At 46.3% G+C, this 23,729-nt stretch overlaps 1 protein-coding gene across 7 annotated transcripts in view; it reads left to right on the top strand.

Moving 5' to 3' along the window:
• B3gntl1 (UDP-GlcNAc:betaGal beta-1,3-N-acetylglucosaminyltransferase like 1) overlaps positions 1–23,729 on the top strand; it is a 131,315-nt gene that overhangs the window by 34,054 nt on the left and 73,532 nt on the right. For 4 of the 7 annotated variants that reach the window (XR_004518528.1, XM_033767249.1, XM_019206700.1 and 1 more), the window contains 2 exons: positions 9,941–10,006; positions 14,189–14,284. Coding sequence is in view for 5 of the 7 variants with exons in the window: in XM_033767249.1 (XP_033623140.1) it covers positions 9,941–10,006; positions 14,189–14,284 (162 nt within the window). In the remaining 2 variants the exon portion in view is untranslated. Of the gene's footprint in view, positions 1–5,339; positions 5,448–9,940; positions 10,007–14,188; positions 14,285–23,729 lie in introns of those variants that run through there. The other 3 variants (XM_033767250.1, XM_019206703.1, XM_019206699.2) reach the window with 2 other exon arrangements.

Raw genomic sequence — 23,729 nt, 5'->3', positions numbered from 1 at the left:
TAGGAGTTGTTGGATCGATTTCTCATGATCTCTTACTGTTTTTAAGAGACCTCTCTTTTCATGGTCACTGACTGCAATCTTATCTTCTATATCTGAGAGCCTATCTTCGCATTCTTTTATTCTGTTGCATACACTTTCAATAGAGTGTTTAATCTCCTGGATATCTGTTTGAATTTGTTTTATGGATTCCATTTCTTTCCTATGTAGGGCTTTTATTTTCTCCATTTCTTTCTTATGCTGGGCCTTCTTGGCTTCTATCATGGTCCTGAGCTCATCTATTTTTTTGTCAGTTTCTGCTCTAGAGTCTCGAATCACGACTTCCATTTTGCTCACTATCTCTATGGTTATCTGGGAAATTATTTCTGTTTGGAATTTTTCTAGAGCCTGATGGATCTGTTTTGTTACTTCCTGTGCTTTGAGTTCAGGGTGTCCTGGTGGTTCACTATCGGCCTTTACATCCTCATTTGCCCTACTGTTTGCCATTGGTGAACTGGAAGTCTGTCCTTGTGTCTTGCTTAAGTGTTTTCTCATTTTAATTTTTGTTGTCGGACTGTCCTTGGTTTAATCTCTGGGTTATCACCCAAATCTTCCTGATATAGTTGCACCCTAGCTTCTGTGTCTCTAACGACCCACATACATTCTCATCTTCATAACATCAAAGAAAACAGCTCATCAAATCAACGGCAATGCTTTACCCCAACTGATACAATCAGCAACACATTAAGATCAAGCACAACTTGGACACTGACCACCTGTGTTAGTCACTAGTCTATCACCCTAAAATCATTTGAATTAAATTGAAATCAAGAAGCAGTCCAGAACATGTCTGCAGTGAACAAAATTTCAGTATAGTGTATTTACCATTTAATGGCTCAGACAGAGTGAGGATGCAAGACCCTGGTCTCAGTAGCTGATGGCTGAACCCCATGATGCTGACTGACCTTGGGCTGCAAGGCCTAGAATGAGTTCCCCATCCTTCTGAATGATGGAACTCCGCAACGTTCTACTACAGGTTTCCCACACCCTTTCTTTAAAGATGTTCGAAGTTGGGAACTCAGAAAAATACCCTTGATGACCACCTCTGTCTTTGCAGAATGAGTCCAAAGACTGGCACAGTCAGGAGGTCTGAGAGTGCGGCGGGGGGGCTTATGGGGGTTCAGGGGCGTGCGCAGCTACCTTCCCGGCGCTTTAGTGATGGCGACTGGGTCGGGAGCAGGCGTGGTTCTCCTTCCCGAGGTGGATCAGGCCCCCTTACAGTTGACTTTTGTATCCTCATCTTCTGTGACCTTGATGAATTTGTTAGGTTTATTGGTTATTGTTTTTGTGGATTTCTTGGGATTTTCAACATATAAAGTCATATTGTCTGAAAGTTGAGGTGGTTTTTATTTTTTCTTCAACTCTAGTTTCTTTTTTTTTCCCCCTTTTCTTGCCTAGTGGCACTGACTAGAACCTCTGTACAGTGATGTACAACAGAGATGAGGGCAGCTATCTTTCCTAAAGTCCCTAGTCGTGGGGAAGTGTTTAGTTGCTCACCGGTAAGATGTTAACTGTAAGTGTGGTATCATATGCCTGTGGTCTCAGCTATTTGGGTGGCTGAGGCAGGAGGATCCCTTCAGCCCGGGAGTGTGAAGCCAGGTTGGGCAACATAGCCAGACTCTGTCTCTGAAAAGTAAAAATGAAAACAAAAAGACCTGAGGTAGAGCTTTTATAGATACCTTTATAAAGGTGAGGACCTTCCTTATATTCCTACTTTGTTGAGAATTTTAATCATGAATGACCATTTGATTTTTTTGAAATGCTTTTCGCATTGAGTTGTGTAGTGGTTTTTCTTTTTTTTATTAATATGCTGTATGATATTAATTGGTTTTTAGATTTTAAAGCAACCATGGCTCCTGTGATAAATTCCACTTGGCCATAGCATAAAATCACCTCTGTATGTTGCTATATTTGGTTTGCTGGTTAGTGTGTTGAGGATTCTTTCATCTGTATTTACGTAGGATCTTGTTCTGCTGCTTTCTTTTCCTATGGTATCTTTGTCTGGCTTTGGCCCCAGACACTTCATAGAGTGAGTTGGATAGTCTTCCTACGTCTTCATTTTGGGGTCTGTAGTTTGGATCTGGAAGGTTCCCCACAGTCCATTTTTCAGAGGTTTGTTCTCCTTAGTGTGGCTGTTGGAAGGTGGCATTAGAAGGGCCAAGTGTTTTAGCCTTTTGGTCACGAGGACAGGCCCCAGAACAGAATGTAGAGGGCCTCACCCTTCCTCTTCTGTGCCCTCCCTCACCTAGCCATGAGCTGAGCTCTTAGGCCATGATGTACTGCTTTACTGGCAGACCAGAGCAACAACAGATTGATCATAACACCTCCAAACTGTGACCTGAGATAAACCTTTCTTCTTCTCAAGTTTTATTTCTCAGTGTTTTTACAGTGACTCAAAGCTGACTGATATTCTGGGAGACTGTGAAGGGGAGGAGTTATTTCCTCACATATTTGATAGAATTCACCACTGACACTGGGCTCTGGCTCTTTTTGTTGTGGAAGATGTTTAATTACTAATGTTTTTCTACTTTTTATAGACCTGCTCAGACCACATTTTCTTCTTCGTATTTCAGTAACTTGTGTCTTCCTAAGAGCTTGTCTGTATCCTCTGCCTGTCCTCACATGCTGCTGCTCTGGTCACCACATCTGAACGGTCAGGACCACTGCCTTGTCCTCCTCCTAGCTTTTGTTCTTTGTGGCTTCTCTCTTTTTGGGTCTGTCCAGCTCAGGGGACTGCAGGCCATGCTAAGAATAGACTTTCTGTTTTTAGAGTGTAAAAATAAGATAAAACTCAGAGGTGAATATATGGCAGAGACCATATGAGGCCCACAGATACTGGTGTGTCTGCTGTTTGGCCTTCACAAGAGAGTTTGCTGTCTCCAGTATGGTTAAAGTCTTGATTCTCCAGTGAACCAACCATTGGTTTCCTTGACTCATTTTTCTGTTTTCTGTTTTATTGATTTCTATCCTAATATTTATTATTTTCTTCCTTCTTCTTTGGGTTTTGTTTGCTGGTTTTTGTTTTGTTGCTTCTTAAGATTTTTTTTCTTACAAACATAACACATTTTTTTGGTGATAAAGTCTTAGAAACACAAGTGTGCCAAACTCACATTTATTCTTAGACTATGTCTACTGATGAATTGTTAATTTTAATATTATGAGTTTTATTATATTAAACAATGAATGCTTAACAGGAAAAAATTCACAAAGTATTGCATTTTAATATTGTTCATTAAAAAAGCATCAAAATTTTCAACATCTACCAAACAAAAAGAAAAAAAAGTCAGACTTAGCTATGTACTTGCTTATAAAATTTAAAGGATAACATCAGAAATAAAAACCCATGTGAACTACAATAAACACCAGTAGAACTCTATAACAAAAATAATCTTTGCTTCCACTGTTATGCTAATAGCAGTCTTCACATATGAAAATTGCATGTTCATACACAAGTATTGCTTTTACTAATAGCATGTATGTCTTATTTTTCTGTCCTTATGGGGCACAGTTGACATTTTGGTTTTCCTGTTATCATAGTAGATCTTTGGGATGCTACACCTGCCTATTTCCCTGTGAGCTCACCAGTATACTCCACATTTTTCATGTGTGTAGTTCCCTGGGCACTTTGATTTTCCTCTGCTATAAATGATTGCTCATGAGTTCCAGTCCCAGTCCTCTCAAAATATTTGTCTGTAATATTTTGCACTTGTTATTTTCTTTGTAAACTATCAAACTGTTTTGCCACACATTTAGGATCCAGTAAAACACAACCATTGGCCAGTGCTTTTTGTTTTGAGTGACATCGAAATTGCTGCATAACTCATCAACATCATCAACTCCACCTTTGGTTTTGTAGAAAATTTCTAATTCAGGCTTCTGTTTTTAAGGTTTCTCATCGTGTAATGTTGACATTAGCTGTAGGGGTTTGCTTCTCTTTGCCATATACAAGGCCAGTGTAAATCTTTCTGAAATCCAAAGATTGTACAATAAAATTCTCTGTTTTGAAATTATAACATTTCATTTGGAATTTCTGCTTTGTTCCTGAATACACTTCCTGTACTGGTCAACTTGTGTCTGTTCACAAATGTAAATAACATCGATTGGAAACTGGTAAGCTAACTGTCAAATGTCGCATTCTGATTAGCTTGGGAGATGGGAGCAACAAGTCTGTTCACAACATCATTTGGCTTATTACTATAGAATAAGGAGCTAATGGCGGAGTTCCAGGATAAATTTCCAAATCAAAAGTGTAAGTCTTCACATCTAGAAGGGCATAAATTTATATGCCATATTCTGACCTATCACTTTTTCTGTGTTTACATCCCTGTGATTACCATCAGAAACCCCTGCTAAGTACAGTAGAACTATGAATGCTTTCAGTTTAGGTATATAATAATATAGACTATAATTTATAATATTTTATTGTCATAATAGTGTCATAATAAAATATTTTTAATATGACTTTTGGTGCATTTCATCTGTTACAGTTTCCAATATTTAATGGCAGTGCTGGTATTCTGTCCAATTAATTTCACCCCTACCAAGAGCCTCACTATATTTTCAGTCCTAGTTCTAACACTGGGTCTTTCCATTTTGTTGTGTGACCATTTTGCAGCATTTTGACTAATCAAATATGCACTCATTGCTGTTTTCTTCATTGTCTGAATCAAGAAGGCCTACCTTCCATGTCTGTATTAATTGATTCTTGCCCCATTTCACTTTCAGGAACTTTGGCTCACATGGCCAATGTCAAAGTCGTCCTCGTCATCATCGTCATCATCTTAATAATCCACATTACTCTTCTGTTATGAAAACATGTATTTTACCATAATGGATCATCTTCATCCATGCATGAGTAATCTGTTGATTCTCTTTTGACCTCTAAACCTTGCAAAGCTGATTTTCTTTCATTGCCATTGTACTGAATTGGCTACTTCTTTGAAAAATAAGAAACCTTAAAAAAATCCTAGACTCATGTGGGTATATTATACCCACTGTGATGCTCAGGTAAACATATGCAAAACCTGTTAGATGGAGAATCGTGGATGTGAATCCTGTTTTGACACTTTTGCACATCCACATGTACCTTGCCATCCATTGTCCAAGTGGGTAAACACAAAAATTCCTTCCTATATCCCTCAGGGGAAGGCACTGAAATGCATAGCTGGCTACTATTATACCAAAGTAAAACGTGCAGTAGAAAAGTAAAGGATGTGTTTGTGAAACCCAGTGTTATGCTCGTAGGTTTAATGTAGGGATTTATAGCTATAAAGTTTTCTTTTAAGCACTGCTGTAGCCATAACCTATTTGGTGTGCATGTTGCCATTTTCATTCAGTTCACAATATTTTCTTATTCCTTTATAGTTCCTTCAACCTGGTAGTTACTTCTGTGTTGTTTCCACATATTGATGGTAGGTTGCCTAAGTACCGTTTGGACTTGTAACTTGCTTTTGTTGTGGCCAGAGAATATACCCGTATGGCCATGGTCCTCGTCTCTTTACCAGTGCTTGTTGTGGCCCAGCATCTCTTTCTCTGAAGTTGCATGTGTGTGTGTGCACATGCACACACATGCATCAGAAGCCTCGTGCTCCACTGTGCTGGGCAGCTGTCCTGGAGATGTCATGGAATGATCTTGTCTGTCCATTGTTAGCAGTGTACACTCTCCTATGTCTTTGCCGGTTTTCAGTCTCATTTTATCCTTTTGTTTAGTTTTGTTTTGTTTTGAGGCAGAATTTCACTATGTAGTTCAGGCTGGTCTCGAATTCATCCTGTAGTCCAGGCTGGTCTCAAACTTGTGATTCTCCCCCTCAGCCTCCTGAGTGCTGGGATCACAGGCATGCGCCACCATGCCCAGCTATCATTTTATCCATTTTTGATAGTGAAGTAGTGAAGTCTCCAACTTTTATTGTTGAATTATCTATTTCTCTAGTTCTGTCCATTTTTCTTTCACGTTTGTTTTTTTTTTTTTTTTGATGGTTCTTTTGCTCTGTTGTTAGGCACATTTACAACTGTAATGTCTTTCTGATGGACTGACCCTTCTTTCCATGTGAAATGTCTTTGTTTTTCTGACAGTGTAGCTACCTCAGCTTTCCTGCATGGGCTGTGTGGGTGGTGTCCCATCCACCCTGTTCACATGTTGGAACCTTCAGGTCTTCAAGTAACATGTAGGTGGGTGTTTCTTTGGCTGTCTTTAGTCCAGGCACAGTGTTGACCATAGATGGAAGTACTGAATTTATTCACATTAGTGTTAGTTTTTGCATGGTTAGATCTGTGGTTGCCCTTTTGCTGTTTATTTTCACTTGCTTTTTTCCCACTGTAGGAGCTCTGTCAAGAGTGGCGCTTGACCCCTGAGCTCTCTTCTCCAGGTTGTTGCCCACAGCTACTTCATTAGAAGCTCCTGGTGTCTCTGAATTCTCACTTGTGCAACTGGCCCTGGCTTTTCCTGCAGATTTTTTTTTTTAATGTCAAAAAGGGATTCTTACATTCAAGTTAATGCTCATTTTATAACGCATCATATTCCTTCCCTGGCTGCCAGGAGCTTTCTCTCCTAGTCTTCCTTGTGACGTTTCAGCCATATCTTGGAATTTTACACACATTAGGGCAAGCCAGTAATGAGGTTCTGAATCCCCTTCAAGTCATGAGGAGAGACCATCTCGAGCTACTCCGTGGCCTAAACACATGAGAGAAATGCATTTTGCTTTTGTAGTTCCTGCTTGGCAGTCCTACTTGGGGTTTCCAGTGCCAGCTGTCTTGTGTACCTGCTCCTGGCATTGGGCGCCAGCTTTCAGCTCTGGGGACCTTGCCCAGCACAGAAGAAAGGGCGCTGGGGCAGGGAGAGCCACCCTCGAAAACAGTGGGATCATGGCCTTCTGGCAGACCCACATCTGGGCTTGTCAAATCCTCCCTTCACTTTCATGTGCAGTAAAGACCTTTTCGTTCTCCAGTCTTTAGCAAGTTTTTTTCCTTTAAAAGTGGCCTCATGAGAACAAGAGTTTATTTATAGTCAACAGATTCTTTATACTTCCTTAAAGAGTTTGCTACCTGCTCCAGTGCTCATTTTGTGACTTCATTGTTTGGCTCACCACGTCATCTTTAGGCTCTTGGCACTGTGGCCAGTGATTGGGTTAATCCCCTTTCTGTCCTCTGGTCTTGCAGTTGCCAACTTTGTTTAGACTTTCTTAGGGGAGGTGATTATAGTAGAAGTGATGGAATCATATTTGAGTGCTCTGTAGCCTTTGGAGACCTGGGGAATATCAAGTGATTAAGCTTTTTTTTGCATAGATCCTTGAACAGTAAGATTGGAGGTTTGGTTAATCTTCTGTGTATCAGTCAGGACTCCCCAAAGAAGCACAACCAATAAGAGATATGCAGATATGTATGGAGTGATGTATTGTAAGTGATTGACCCTCATGATATGGAGGCTGGGTGGTCTTGTGTTCTGCTATCCGTTAGATGGAAGTTCAGGAAAGCTAACAGTGCAAGTTCCAGTACAAACCTAAAGGCTTGAGAACCATGGGAACTAATAGTGTCAGTACCAGTCCAAGTCCAAAGTCCCAGGAGTACCACTGTCTGAGGGCAGCAGTAGATGGCTGTCTTAACTTGGGCAGAGAGAGCAAGACTGTCTTACTTTACCCTTTGGTTCTATTCAGCCCTTCAAGGATTGGATGAAGCCCCACCTTACTGGGAGGGTGACCTTTACTCACTCCACTGGTTCAAATGCTAACCTCTTCTGGAAACACCCCATCCAGATACCTGGGCACCATCAAACAGACAAAATTAACCATCACAGGTCCACCTCCTACCAACTTGGCACTCATTGTAACTCCTTAAAGCATACTTAATCTCCAAATAAAGACAGTACCACAGGTGTAGCTCCACTCCACATGATGTAGCTATCTTGCTTACAGCTGAAGTGGAAATAAGTCCTTCAGTGATGCTCCTCTTCAGTGTCCTATAACATAAATACTGTGATCTGAAGTTAACACTTAAAGCTGACATAAAGTCAGTCTCATATGACATGATAAAGGATAAGAAGCCAAAAGACTTTTGTTTGCTGTCTATGCATATAACCACAAGGCATTCATAATGAAATGGGGAGGAAGTGCTTGTGACATTAAGATCCTTGTTTCTCTAGTGGTCGAGTACTCAGAGCTGGTATTTATAAACACCTCCTTCTACTGCCCATTCTATGTCCTTTATCCTCCAGCAAGCATTTCAGCAAGTCAGGGGTCATCACCTGGTGAGGTGACCCAAACCTTCACTCCTAAAGTTCTGGGCCATTTATAGTCCTGCCAGGATTGGGTCGTTCTAACTTCCTGTTGTTCTGAATCTCAGGGCTTGGTAACACTAATATGTCCTGAACTCTAGACTGTCTCTTGTTCACCTCCACTGTGGAGTAGTAGTTCTGTTTTCTGTTGGTGGTCTGGATTCGTTTCCCTGCCGGTACCCTAAATCCCTCTTAGCTGATGCACTCAGAGGCCTAAGGGGCCCGGAGCAGCAACTTCCAGCCCATTAGGGCCGTTGCATCTCCAGGTGAAAGCACTGCCTCTCTGAACTAAGACCTCTAGGCCAGCAGAGCAGAGTCACGGGAAAAGGAAGCAGAACCTTTGCTAGTGGGTTGTTCCCATTGCTACCCTTTGATTCCTGGACTTGGGAGTCCTGGTTACGGGCCAGCCACCACCCTACACTGGTCACTGATTCAGAGCAGTCAGCGCCTCCTGGAGAACCTTGCCCCGCCTCTTCAAGATGTAGGTGCCCAACTGATACTAGAACAAAGCCTGCAAAAGGCCTTTTCACCATTCCATCAAAGCCAGGTGCGCAGAATGGTAGGGAAGCTGGCAGGACTAGTATCTGTAATCCCATCTCCTCAGGAGGCTGAAGCAGGCGCATGGCTGGTTTGAGTCCAGCTTGGGCAGCTTAATGAGGCTTTTTCTCATCCACAACAAATGCATAAAGGCCCTGATCAGTCTCTAATGCTATAAAAAACCTAATAAAATAATAATAGTAAATAATATAGTTCATCTTGCTTGGTTTTTAATGTAAATAGATGAGTAATGAATGCTCTATGTGTTCTTATGCCTTGCCTCTTCATAGTCTGTGGAGTTGACATTGAGCAGCCATAATTCAGTTCAGCACTGAGTGGATATTGAAAGTGGTAGTGTGTGTGACTCATAGTAAATTGCGTGACTTGTTTGGGGTCTGGATTTAAAATCTCAGGGTACTCTGCTGCAGCAGTGCTCTGTGAACATCCCTGGACATGTCTGTTTTAGGTAGGGCTTTGTGTACACAGGGGTGAAACTGTGTGTAGCCCAGGTTTTCTGGATGATGCCATGCCATCTTTCAGAGCAATGGTGTCTCCTTGTCAGTGTGCAGGGGTGTCCTTGTCACCCCACCTCCTCAGTCACAGAGGAATTGTTAGAATATTGTTTTCTGGCCATTGTGGGACAGGTTCTTTAACTGGTGACCAGAGGATATGCTCTGTAGGAACCAGCCTATGACCTCAACCTGACCAAGAGGTGATGACAATGAAAAATAGACACAGAATCAGGTTAAATTCTGCAAGTCCTGAGGCTCTTGCCTTCCTTCAGCGTAGAACCCCAAGTGCCTGGCACCGTGGCTTTATGCGCTCAGACACAGGCACAAGCAGCCAGAGCTCCACAGGATTCATCTGTGTCCCTCCCCCCGCGGTACTTGTCGGGGTAAACAACAGGCTCTCAGGTGTTTCTCCTTTTCCCTGCAGCGTGTCTGCACGCTTGCGTGCCCCTTTTCTCCTCGTGCTCTGAGGAGGCCAGTTAGGCCTCAGTCTTCTATCTGGCCTCCCACACTGCTCTGTTACAGGGCTGCCCACCTCTTCCCTGCCAGTAGGAGTTGCTTTATGTGAGTTTAAAATGTGCTTTTTCTGCAGGACGATGTGATGATGCCGCAGAGAGTGAGGCTGCAGCACCAGGCCGCCCAGCAGCACCCAACCAGTGTAAGCACCACACCAATTGGCTGAAGTGGCATTGCGGCTCTTGAAGTGGGGTTTCCTTGGGGTAAAAAGAATGTACAGAGAGGGATTTTGACGGCAGCTCTCTAAGCAGAGAGTTCTTCCTCGAGGAAGAGCTTCCTTCTCATTTTGGACAGCACCTGTCACTTTAAAGTGGATGTGAAGGGGCTGGTTAAATAGAAGCCAGGTTCTCAACATGAAGAGAGCTGAGAGCTGAGGTGCTCCTCACTCAGAGCTATGCCTTCCCGCTCATCTTCAGGCTTCAGGGTTGCCTGACAGCCCTGACCCCTGGGAGGCCATCTCGGCCTCTGTTCTCACACACCAGTGTGGAGGAGGAATAGCTTTATCGTAGAACCCCCTCACGGGAATCCCCTGAAGGGAGATGTGAATGGACACTGCAGTGTGTCCTTTCTCTGCAGCTGCTGACCCTAAGTTGTCAGGGGGTTCTCTGGGCTATGTGGGATGTCTTTTTGCTTTTGGTATGTGTGCTGTAGAGCATTGAATTAAGGGCCCTCTCACTGAGCTATATCCTCAGCCCTTTATTTTTTATTTCTGGGAAAGAGTGTTGCTCAATTACTAAGTGGCTTAGGCTGGCCTTGAACTTGGAGTCCTCCTACCTCAGTCTCCCCAGAGTGCTGGGATTATATGCGTGCACCATCAGGCCTGGCTGGATGCTGAAGACCCGTATCCCTTGAGTTGGAATTGCATATACTTTTGAAATGTTACTGAAACAAACATCCTTAGAACATGCTGTGCAAAGAGAGGATGGCTGCACCTGGGGACACTCCAGCTGGGGTAGCCATGTGCGCAGCCCTGCAGCTGCTCTGTGGCTCTCAGGGTGGTGCTACCCAAGGGGGATGTGTCCAGCTCAGTGCTCGGCCCCTCAGGCCTCCTGCCTTGCCCTGCTCTTTCCAGTCCTTGCCGCTGCCTATGACCTTTTGGCCACTTCCTTCAGCACACAGGTAGTCACTCAGCTTTGCTGTGGAAGGCCTCAACCACCCAAGAACAGGGTTGCAGGGCAGAAGTGTGAGCCGGCTCGGGCACAGCAGCCTGGATGTTCTGTAGGCAGTGGTATGTGCAGGGATTTTGAAAGCAGACAGGAAGTACGGAGAATGGAGGCCAGTTTTGAGGAGCATGGGGGTGGGTGTCCACGTAGCTGCCCCTGTCATGGTTGGAGAGGTTGGGGGAGAGGCTCCAGGATGGCGGGGTGGGGGGCTTCACCCTTTCAGGGAGGGTAGAAGAGTGCTGCAGATTTCAGAAGATTCTGGAAAGGCTCGTGTGCCCACCGAATTTAGAACCACAAATATGTGTGAATACATGTGTTCATAGCAGTCAGCAACCACAGACTCCAGAAGTTGCTTTTGTAAAGTTTATGGGCATAGAGTATCTCATTCCTTCCCCGTTTCTGGTTGGGAAAGATGTCAGAAAATACCCCACAGTGTTGCAATAGCAGATGCCACCGTGGGGCCACGGGACACCATCCATGCAAGGTGGTGATGTCCCCTGGCCCTGGGGCTGGCCCACATGGCATCGCTGATGACTCAGGCATTTCTGCCCCAGCTCCAGAGGTTTCTCAGTCTTGCAAGAAGAGAGATGAGATGTACAAACTTTTTTTTTCTTTTTGGAGGCGGGGGGTTTGGGCCCTTTTTTGGAAAGGGGAAGAAATGGAAACAAGTCCTGTTGGACGGTTTTGTGTCAGTTTATATGACGGAAAGGCAGAATCTGGGATTTCCAGAAGCTCCTTGCTGTGGCTCTGATGGGTATGGTAACATTGCATGTGGAGCTCACAGGAAGGAACAGCACAGTATCAGACATACCTGCTTACTGCCAGAAAACCCCAGAAGCAGACCTCCATGTTCTGGCCTGTCCTGATGGCCATGCTTGCCTGTCACTTGGTCCCTGGCCGTTTGTGTGGCCTGACAGTCATGCCAGCCTGAGAGATTAAAGAAGGATGTGTCAGGCCAGGCCTATCTATGTGACTAACTGGGTCAGTGACTGTATGTATATGAGACACCACGTCTGTCATTCACAGAGACCTTTATATGGATGCAGGTAGCTTCTGAATGTTACAGTGTGTCATACTTATGATGAATCCTGTCAGGAATGTTGGCGTTTAGAAAGTGGTGTTTCCATTTTCCCCTGACATAGAGCATATCGGTTACCCATGGCACCTGTCCAAATGCACACTGATGTTTAGGAAAGCTCTTGGACTTAGAAAAATGCAAACTGTCAGTGTGTCTTAGTTTTGTTTTGTTTTGTGGTACTAGGGATCGAACTTGGGTCCTTGTGCTTATGAGGCAGGTGGTGGAACCATTGAGCTAAATCCTTGGCCCTCTTGGTCTTAATTCGGACAGCCCTGATGTCTGTCTTTATACATGAAGGTCTAGGCTGTGACTCTTCTTGCTGACCTCATTAATTCTCGGGATGCTGTGTCCACCATGCATGGAGAACCCAGTGCCACGTTTTCTCCCAACCAGAGTGGGTAGGGCATCTTTGGTCTCTCTGCTCCTTGTGCCTCACAATGTCGCAGTGGTTTGGCTGCACCCACACAAGGCCAGTGTGGAAAGGGTGTTACCGTGGCGCTGGGTTTAGATGGTGACCTGCAAAGCCCTAATCTGCAGTTGCTGATGGTGGTTTGTCAGTTATGTGTGTAGTTTATCTGGAAGAATGAAATGAATGCTGGCTGTCTGCTCCTACTTGGTCATTTTTTCTTTAAGGCCATTTTCAAGAAAACTTTAATGAGGAAACAAAGACTCTTGATGACAGCTTTTAGAAATTGCACAGCTGTGTTTAAATCATCACAGCAGAACCTTTAGGGTTTTACATTCTGGGTGTCATTATGCCGCTCTAAGTGTAACATTTATTCCTATTACTCATTTCCTGAACATTCAGGGCAGAGATAGGGGGCAGGATGGAATCGGGAGTCTTTGTTTGCTCTGTGGGGCCCCAAGGGTAGCCAGAAGGGACCCTCCCTGTGGGAACAGAAGCATGGAGTGTGCAGGGGCTTTGGGGTAGGATGCTCCACCGGGGAGTTCAAGGGTCAGCCAGGGAGAGGCAGGGGCCAGCATCCCACAAACATGGGCCCTGCTGTGGGGCAGAGGTGATGCATCAGGCCTGTCTGGTGGCCTCTGGACAGATGGACCCTTGGGAGTGATGGTAAGCCTTCACTGTGTCCCCTTCCATAGTGTCGGTGATTGGCCACTGTCACAGGGTCCCAGGGGACCTGGGGTACCGGAGCACACAACAGGAGCTGCTGGCACCGGGCACAGGTGAGAAGCTGGCTGAGTTTCCTTCTTCATGACCCGGCTGAGCTTCATTTCCCAGTGAGGGTAGAGGAGGCTTCTGTGACTGCAAAGCCATCTTTTCTCCATCCTTTCTAGCCTCTTGGAACCATTACCCATCTGGTGAGGAGGGCTCCAGACTGGGTGCTGAATCCCCTCCACTTCCACCTGCCCTGTGAGGAGGGCCTCCATCTTTAAGGTGAAGGCAGTTTGCTTCAGACCAGTGGCCTGATCAGAGCTGAAGTCAGTTCCAGAGATGGAGAAGCTTGGGCTGCTCCTCTGCAGTGAGGCCCACCTCCAGCTCGAATCCTCTGCTCGTGTCTGAGGTGACGTGGTGTCCACACAGGGACCGCTCTGACCAGGCCTCTGAAGGTCTGTGGGATCCCTCTAACGTCCCTGGTCTGAAAGATGCTGAACTTCGCAGGGACCATGGGCAGTTTGCTGGATTATGGGGTGCAGGCAGCCAGGGCAGGCCGAGGTGAGAAGTGAGGGAGAGATCGAGAGTATTGTGTTTGGGGCCAGGGCAGCAGGGCTAGGATTGAGGGTGGGAGGGGATAGGAAGCCGGGGAGCCCATGTGGTACCACCCTAGGTGACATAGGATGAGGAGTGACGTGCCAGAGTGTGTGCCGAGATGGGGCTGTTGTTTAGGAAAGGGGCACGCTGAGCAGCTATCAGCTGGCACAGGAGCTGACGGACGTAGATGCTGCCTTCCTGAGCTGAGCCACGCATGGGCTCAGGGGCTCCCCTCCCCACCTCAGCCCAGAGCCCACAGATTTCAGTTAGGCTCTGTCTGCACACATGTACTTCTTCACATGGCCTCAGACACACACACACGCCGTGGTACACCTCTCGAGGGCACCTAAGCCTTGTCTGTTGTTTTCACAGATCATAGGGTGCCAAGTGAGAAGGGATCCCCCGGACTCCACTGCCCGATACACACGTTGGATCAACCAGCTGGCGCCAGACCAACTCCTGACACAGGTGACGGTTGTGTGGCCTCAGTGCAAGCAGCTGACTGTGGTGGCTATTTGTCCTCATTGTGAGCGTCTGCGTGAGTGATGGCTGTGGCTATTTGTCCCTGATGCGGGTGGCTGTGCAGGTGATGGCCCTCAAGTGTTTGCTCTTGATGCAGGTGGCTGTGCATGACAGCATGGCTGTTGGCCTTCATTGGAGAAGCTGCTTATTAGTGCCTGGGCCATGTCCTGTTCTGTCCTGAGGATGTGCTGTTGGATGCAGTCTGTGTCTTCTCTATACAGATGTCAGTGACTACGCAGTGTGCTGAGGGCCTTTCCTCAGCCCCATGGAGATTCGCAGTTTAGGTGATGCCCATTTCCTCAGGATGCTAGCGTGGGGTTTGAAGCATGCTTGGAACCCCAGAAGGCTTTTAGTCTCCACAGTGTGTCCCTGACATGTTGTAAGGAGCAGAGTGGACATGCACAGCATTGACAACAGGGCGGGCACATGGTGGCCATGGACATGCCAGCTGGAGGCCAGAGGTAGGGGCAACCAGCACCTGCTGTCTCAGGTTTGAGCATCTGTGGGTATTGTCAGATTGGTGATCATCTGGGTTGTCCTCTGTGGGTGTCAACCTCCCCAGTGGGCAGGCAGAAGCTGTCGTTTCCTTGTGACAGCTCTTCTCATACAGGTTGTGGCCAAGCACAGGCCTTCCTGCCCCGGGGCTATGTGCTGTGCCTTGGTGATGTGCCCCAGGTGCACTCCTGAGTGCACCCACAGCAGATCCTATGGCCAGCCTTGGCCTCCCCAAGGACTGCACCTGTGCAGGCGAGATGCAGTGTTGCTTCCTGCATTCCCAGGTAGTTCTGAGCTAGCAGGAGCTGCATGTGTCTATCTCTAGGTGGCTGGGGCCAAGTCAGCACTGCACTTTGCTGAGGATGATTTTCATGGGACACCAAAAAGCCAGTGACCCAGTGTGGGCTTAGAATCACTCCCTGGTGATTAGGTTTTATATCTACAGAAAAAATTTTTATTTTGATGTTTTTAATGAAAAGAAACAAATTTCCCTTTATTAGTTATACAGCTAAATACATTTAAAACAACTTAAAAGTAACTATTTGTAAGAATGATACTTGCCTATTTTAGGAAGAAGTCTGAGTAATATGAAAACTTACAAAGAAAGAAGTTTGTAGTGGGTGTGTAGTAGTACCTCACTGTGGCTTTAATGTTCACTTCCCTATTGATTAATGAATGGGCTTGTATGGGCTATTTTGCTACTTAATGTCTTCCTTGGTAAAGTGTCTATTCAAAGCCCTTTGCCCATTATTTTGTTTGTATTCTTATTTTTGAATTTTTAGTATTTATGTGTTATGGATACAAGTCCTTTATCAGATATAGACTTTGAAAATATTTTTCTGCATCTGTGGCTTGTCATTTTGCTCCTTTATTAATGTCTTTCAAAGAGAAGTTTTAATTTTTGATGAAATTCAACTTACCAGTATTCCTTTTATGGGTTGTGCTTTTGGTATTGAATCTAAGAAACCTTTGGCTAATTAAGTTCATAATGTCTTTCCCCCTTAAAATTCTGTTCTAGGTTTTTCTTTTTGATCTGTTTTTATTTCTTAGTTAAGTTTGGTGCATGTCCAAGTTGTCTCACTAGACTCACATTGCCATCACAAAATACCGTGCACCGGGTGACTTAAACAAGAGCAGTTTGTCAGTTCTAGAGGCTGGGAAGTCCATGACCAGGGGCTGGTGGGGCTTCCTTCCTGCCCAGTCCCTCTTTCGTGCCTGCAGATGGCCACTTCCTGTGTTGTCACATGCAGAGCAGGTTCAGGGACTGAGCCCACCATGAGGGTCCACCATAATGCCATCATCTGAATCTGGTCCACTCCCAAAGGCCTGACTCAGATGCCTTCAAATCGGGAATTAGGGCTTCAACAGAAGTATTTGGGAGGTCACAATTTCATGCTTATGAATGGATATCTAGTTGATACAACCATTGGTGAAAAAACAGGCCTTTCTCCCATCATAATCGGTGCTCCTGGTTGCGTTGGCTTGTCTAGACTCTTTTCTCCTGTTGACCTTTACAGACTTTTTTGATTACTCTTTTTTTTTTAAATTGTGATTCTTATAGTTAGCATTAGGTATCTAACTTTACTCTTGTCTTTTGCATTTCCTTACAAATGTGAAATAATTTTCTATAAAAAATAAACAGTAGGGTGCACCTGGAAAACAATAGGGAGTTGACGATGGGGCCAGGGGGAAGCGGGTAAGGGAGTCCAGCAGGAGGAGACATGCAAGCGTGGCCAGGCTTCAGCATCTCAGGAGGGGTGGTTACTCGGCCTTGTCGAGTACGGGTGCGGCCACAGAACTGTGGTCTTCAACACTGTGGGAGTGCAGAGACTCTTCTTCATCCCTTGGGTACAGAAACCAGTTATTTTTGACTGCTGCTCTCAAGTACATATGTCCTTCTAGCACATGGGTAACAGCTTCCTCAGTCTTTATCAGCACCAGGGAGGGCCGTGGTGAGTCTGGGCCACCATCTGCCCCTGGAGTATCATCACTCAGTGGTGGCTTGATTCAGTGCTGGAGAACTGCTCACCAGTGAGCAATGGCCTTCCCGAGCTACCATTGTTACGGAAGGAATTGGCAAGTGACACAGAGAGGCAGCAGAATGGAAGTGAAGTAAAAAAAGTTTACTCCATTGATGGGGATCCATGACACCTAAGGACGGTGCCCTGATTGATCCCCACTGGGTTACGACTCCTTCTTTTTTAGGGTTTTACAGCCTTGATCTCATTCAGTTGGTTACATTGCATTTTCACAGTTCACATTGCTGATAATGAAAACATGGTAGTGAGGCAGATGTATTTCAACCTGGTAGCAGTTCTTTGTTAGGGGAGGTTACCTTTAAGAGAGTTATCTATCCTAGCCAAGAGTAAGGGAGCATGTTTGGTCAACAAAGCTAACAATGGTTCTTTTCATTTACAGAACTTTTTAGGGAGACTAGATGCCTCTGGTGCCAGTTAATTCTGAACTAAACAGAGCAAAGTGCAGAAATTATCTTACATTGTGACATTTCCTAGGTTTTTTGCTATTAAAGTTTTCCCTGTCACCATCAGCTTTTGGCACATCCTGGATGATGTGTCCTTGACACAGCTGACCTTTGAGAAGGAGTTCACCGAGGCACGGAAGGCAAACCAGATCAGCTAGAAGCAGAGAGGGCCAAATTGTAGTTACAGAAAGGTGAGCCACAGAAGACGACAGCCATCATCTCCATGAGGGCACCTCGAGGGCAGCCAAGTTGAGCACCAACTCGCTGGCTACCGTGGGCAGTGTCCTGACTGAGCTGTGCAGGCCAGAAGCCACCAGGACCCTGCATTCCCTGCTCTTGAGCTATGGGATGTCACCTGCCTGGTGGCGGGGCCTCTGTCTCCTCCTGCCACCCCAGGGAGGCCTGTCCTCCCTGCACCTCCTTGGTCCAGCTGGGCACAGTGATTCCAAATATCACCCTTCTGCTACCATCCCAGAATACATAAGACATCACTGGGAAGTTTCACAGTTGGCTTGAAGTGAAGGAAATAAAAGTAAAGTCACTTCTGATTTCTAAAAAGAAGTCTTCTGGCCACAAGCAGAAGAACATAGCTGTACCCATATTTTTACTGTATACAAAAAATTAAAGTGAATCAAAGACCTAAACTTAACACTAAAAGCTGTAATACTCTTAGAACAAAACAGAGTAAACATAACATTGCATGTAGTAGCGATTTCTTGGCTGTGACCCAAAAGCATAGGCAATAAAAGAAAAAAATAGATAAATTAGACTACATCAACATTTAAAACTTCTGTGCATCCAAGAACACAGTCAATAGAGTGAAAAGCCAGTCCACAAAATGGGAGAAAACAATTGTAAATCATACAGTAAAACCTTGATTTGGTAGCATAGTTCATTCCAGAAACATGCTTGTAATACAAAGCACTTGTATGTTAAAGAGAATCTCCCCAGGAGAAATAATGGAAACTCAGATGATTCATTCCATAGCCCAAAAATATTCGTATAAGATGATTACAACAGGTAATGTAATACAAAATAATAAAGAAAATACAAATTATCAAGAAAAATAAATTAGCCTGCATTTACCTTTGAAAACCTTCCTGGTTTGTGTGAGGGCGGCGAGAGAAGGGGTACTGTGTAGGACGACTTTCTCTGTCACTAACAGAATCCTGCTATCTTTTGGTTCAATGGAATCTTTTTCTTAAGTTATTTCCCCTGTTGGTATCGGGGATTGAACTCAAGTCCTCACCCTTGCCAGGAAGACACAGCACTACTGAACTACATCCTCAGCCCAGAATCCTTTTCTTTTCATGCAGCTTTGACAAGAAACCCATCCAGTGATGCTTGCTTTTGCCTCCTTTTGAGGATTCAGAAATGAGACATTGCATTGTTAAACAGATTACTCACTCACACTGTTACAGCCTTTTTTGGGTGCTGCTTTTCTACATCTTTCTGATCTCATTTGAAGTGAGGGATTCCTTCATCTTTTTCTCCTCCTCTGCAGATGAGATCTCTGTAACCTCTTACTGTTGGGAGATGATCACCCACAATTCCTCAGTGAGAGGGAACCATTGGCTCAATTGTGATCATGTGACATTCAGTGTCACATACTGCTCACATTGCAAGACATTGCTTGTTGATTATCAAGTCACAGTTTGTTAGAAGTGTTCGCTCATCTTGTGGAACACTCATGGAACAAGTTGACTTGCAATCCAAGGTTTTGCTGTATATCTGATAAGGGATTAATGTCCAGAATATATAAAAGACTCCTAATCTCTAATGAAGGTACACTAGTGGCCGGTAACTTCATACGTTGCTCAGCATCGATAATCATTAGGAAAATGCAAAGCAAAGCCACAGTAAGATGGTGCCTCACACCATCTAGGATAGCTACTAATAACCAGTCAGTAAATAACAAGAGTTGGCAAAGATGTGCAAAAATTAGAATGTGCATTCACTATCTCCAGGGATGTAAAATAGTGCAGCCTCCATGAGAAACGCTGTGTTGGTTCCTCAAAAAGTTAAACAGTTACTGTATGCTCTAGCACTTCCCCTGAGGAATTGAAAGAAGGGTCTGGGAGAGATTTAATGCACCCAGTTTCATATCCACCTTATTCACAATAGCTAAAAGGTAGAAGCAACCAAAGGGGTCCTTCAGCCGAGAGTGGACGAGCAAGATGTGGTATATGCATATGAAAATGGGTTGCTTACAAAGAAAAGAGGTTCGTTTTGGAGGCTCATCATCTAAATACTGGCTCTGGTGAGGCCCATGGTTGCGTTGCATCATGATGGGATGGCATCCAAGAGGGATGCAAGACAGGAAGACAGCAGAGTAGAGCGGGGTCAGGCTTGCTTTTCAGGCGACCCCTCTCAAGAGAACTAACTAGCTGCTCCCGTGAAGGACCCACCACCTCTTGCCATCACCACACTGGGACCCAGGCTTCCAACACTTGGCTCCCTGGGGCCAAATCACATCCAAACTGTTGTGGCATACTAAGGAATATTCGGCCTCAGAAAATAAGGAGGTGCTGCAATGTTATAATGTATATGAACCTTGTTGGTGTTATACTATGTGAAGTCAGCCAGACACAAAGGAACAGTAAGTAGTCTGGTGTGTGTGTCTTAAATCTCCCCCGAATGCCCATGATTGCTGGTTCAGGCCTCAGTGCAGTGGTGTTCAGAGATGGGGCCCTTGGGAGGATGATTGGACCTTGAAGGTTCTGCTCTCATCCATGGATTCATCCATTGATTTCAGCTGATAGTATTGTGGGGTAGTGGTAGAAATTTAAGGCATCGGGGCTGTTGAAGGAAGCATGTCCCTGGGGCTGTGCCTTAGCAGGTGATTTTTTTTGTCCCCAGTCCCTTCCTGTCGGCCTCCCAGCCACCCCAACGTGAGCAGCTTTACCCCACCAAGCCCTTTCACCGTGATGCTGTGTCTCACCACAGTCCCAGGAGCATTTGCGCAGGCCAGTAGGACTGACACCTCTGGCACCATGAGGCAAAGTGGATCTGCCCTCCTTTGAGCTTATTCTTAGGTGTTTTGTCCAGTGATAGAAAGTTAACAGGAATGCCTTCCTGTGTGAACAGCTTTTGGTCCACAGCGGGCTCCTCTCTGCACTGCATGTCTTGGTGCATGCACACTCCATGCCTGTGGCCGGCTCCAGGCTGGGTGTGAGCCCTGCAAGCAGTGAGGCCCAGGCCACCTCCAGTGAGCACAGAGTGAGTTCTGCACTGCGGCAGCCTTTGCAGTCCAGCCTCGGCTTTCCTGGGGAGGCCTGAGGTGTGCAGGACTCTTGTCTGAACTCCCTTGCTGTCCACTGAGGCATTCACAGAGGAGAGCAGCATGCAGAGCCTGCAGTGGGAAGGAGCCGTGTTGGAGGCCAGTGAGTGGGTCAGATACAGTCACAGTAGGCACAGCTGGCAGAGCAGTGTAGAGGCGGAGGAGCCTGGGCCAGTGAAAGCTGCAAGCAGGGAGGTGGCAGGGCAGGCCCTGAGGGCCAGGTGGCTGGGGTGTTTCTCTGGGGAAGTGGACCAGACCACAGGCAGGAGCTGTCCTGGAGCCCAGAGGAAAGCACAAGCTGAAGCCTGCAGAACGTGGGCAGAGGCCCTAGTCCTGGGGTTCTCAGAGCTGAGTCGGCCTACTTCCCCAGCCTTCTGGCGCTGAAGGGTGCCCCCTGAGTAGGTCTTTCTGGGTGGCCTGAGCATAGCCAGGCTGGTGGCTGCTGCAATGACCAGCATTCCCCATGGTGGCTTGGTGTGGGTACATACGGGGCTGCCCCATGTCTAGGCCTGGGCCAGTGTCTGTGTCCTTCTGGACATGAACTTTCCTGAGCCCCACCAGGACCCAGGAAGCCAGTGAACATTAGAGGAGCCGTCATTCACCTTGTGGCCCCAGTGCCCAGGAGGGAACTATGGATTTCTGCAATTTGTCCATGGAATGAAATTTACTTTTTCCAAATACTGAATTTGAAAAATGTTTTCTTCAGTAAAACTAGAATCTTTATATAATAATTAGCTTCTGAAAGTAGCGTTGCTTATGATGACTGGCCTCCACCATTCGATTAGCTTGTTCAATAGTGTCTGGGTGTAGATGAATGCTCTTATGTTTTGTTACCCCTTCCTTATCAGCATCGGGTCTGGGCTCCGCTCACCATTGCCAGATCTGTTCTGCTCTGTTCCATAATGTTCCATCCTCCCATTAGGGTCAGAAAGTCCTTTTTCCACGCAGATTTACTTCTCACACTTTGAGAAGCAAGAGTATTCCCCTAATGGCCATTTAAGGTATGAGCAGCTACAGCCTGAGGAAGCTGATTGGTTTTCCACCTGCTCCTAATGGGATTTTGTCCCTTCCCATCAGGACAGGAGATGAAACCCAGTGAGTGGGCCTCTGTGGCTTCTCCTCACACACCATGCGTGAGGAGCCATGCGGCCAGCAGGATCTGGGGATTTGGGGTACATGGAGGTGCTGCCAGATGTTGACAATTACAGAGAAACAGAAGCTGCTCTGTAGCTGCCAGTGGGGCTGCCAACAGCACAGCTATTTCCTGTCTGTACCGGGGGCCGTGAGCCCAAATCGTGGGCTGCAGCCCAGTTCACAGACACAAAGTCACCTTTGTGAGTGTCTGTTTGCCTCCTTGGCTGGGGACAGGAGACTGTCCCTCTGTGTCGGGTATGCGCAGTATGACTGCTGGGCCTTCTCCACAAGCTCAGAGGTGCCTGGGAGGGCCAGCCTGAGGCTCTTCTTTAAGGTCACCTTGCAGGAGGCTAGTACAGCAGCAGCCTGGAAGCCGTCAGTCCATGCGGAGGAGTCCATGGCTTCCCAGCATGCCCTTCCCAGGCCCTCCAGGTGAGGAGTTGAGGGATTCTGAGACATGCTACTCCTTCCTGGACACGTTCTTAGAACACACTGATTTTGAAATATGTTTTTCATAACAGAATCACAGCTGACTTGAGGGTAGAAAAGTGAAACCAGATGGGCATGGTGGCAGATGCCTGGAACCCCGGCACTTGGGAAGCTAAGGCAGGAGAATGGCCAAGACTTCCAGGCTTGCCTGGGCTACATAGCAGGACCTCGTCTCATCCCCCGCCAAAAAATAAAGTGAAGCTGAGTCTCACTCGGGGTGGAACCTTTGGCTGCCTGTCAGCCCAAAGGTCCTCCCAAGTAGGTCTCTGGAAATGCTCACTTCCATCTGAGGAACCCTGTCCCTCCGTGGCCGGGGAACTGAGTCTGGTTTCTGTATACCTTGGTTTCTGGTATAATGGGAGTAACACAAATACTATCACGGAACCCAAGGTTTTGATTTAAATGGAGCAGGCATGATTTCAGCAAGAATGGTATTTGTGATGGATATATTTAAGGCACTTCTTAAATAGTGTGTGCACCTTGGGGGAATATTCATGTCTGAAAATTCCCAAATTTAGAGTCTCTCCTAAAACATTCTCAAGGGTAACAGCTGCAGAAGTCCCCAGCTGTCTTGACAAGGTAATGAGGTTTATGTCTATCATCTCAACTAAACTGTGATGTGGAGACTGCATATTTGGATTTAAGTTTCAGTATGGTCCTTAAGACGTCTGACCAGATAGTAACTATGTGCAAAGTCATAGGACTGTAAGGTTAGCACTGTAATCCCAGACAAGCCAGAAGATAGCAAGTTGTCAAACCCGTAGCCTGGAAACCTGCCTCCATGACACACACTGGCCAAGACCCTCTGCACAGCTGGTCAGAACCCACTCTGCCTCTGAGGTCTGGGGATCCCCAGCTCATGGGTCACGGGCTAGCCCTTGTCCTGGCAGTATGGGGTTGGCTACCTGAAGTGGCCTTCTTGGGCTGGGCTTGGTAGCAGGGCAGCAGCATGTATGGGTGTGAGGTGCATCCCTCAGCTGGGGACCCTCCCATCCCCATGCTCTGCCCCTGCTCCTGCTGCCCCTCGGGAGGGTCTCTGCCACTTCGGTGTCTCAGCTCCAGCTGCTATAACTGAATGCCACAGGCTAGGGCTTAACACAGACAGGTCTGGAATGAGACACTGGGATCAGGATGCTGGGATCAGCCCTGCCACAGGGCTGGTTTCTCCTGGGCCTCTGGCCTCAGCTTGCAGGTGGCCCCTACCTGTGACCTCCCCTGCCCTTTTCTCTGTATGCACTCCTCGTGTCTCTGCCTCTCCCTCTTGTAAGGATGCTGACCCTACATAGCAAGGCCCCACCCTATGACCTCATCCATAATTACCTCCTTCAAGGCCTCATCTCCAAATGCTGTCACATTGAAGGTTAAAGCTTCAATATGTGAATTTGGGGAGGGGCCATGATTCAGTCCTTAGCACTTGGACACCTCCTTGGCCCCCTTCCAGCCCCTGGGCACACTTTATGGCCGGTGTGGTAAGGGTGGGGTCCCTACAGTGCATCACTTCCTATGTCCCT

This window comes from Fukomys damarensis, unplaced genomic scaffold (genome assembly GCF_012274545.1).
Source record: "Fukomys damarensis isolate Sample0158 unplaced genomic scaffold, DMR_v1.0_HiC HiC_scaffold_23, whole genome shotgun sequence".
In the NCBI taxonomy this organism is placed as follows: Eukaryota; Metazoa; Chordata; class Mammalia; order Rodentia; family Bathyergidae; genus Fukomys; species Fukomys damarensis.
This window is presented reverse-complemented; position numbering and strand designations above follow the sequence as displayed.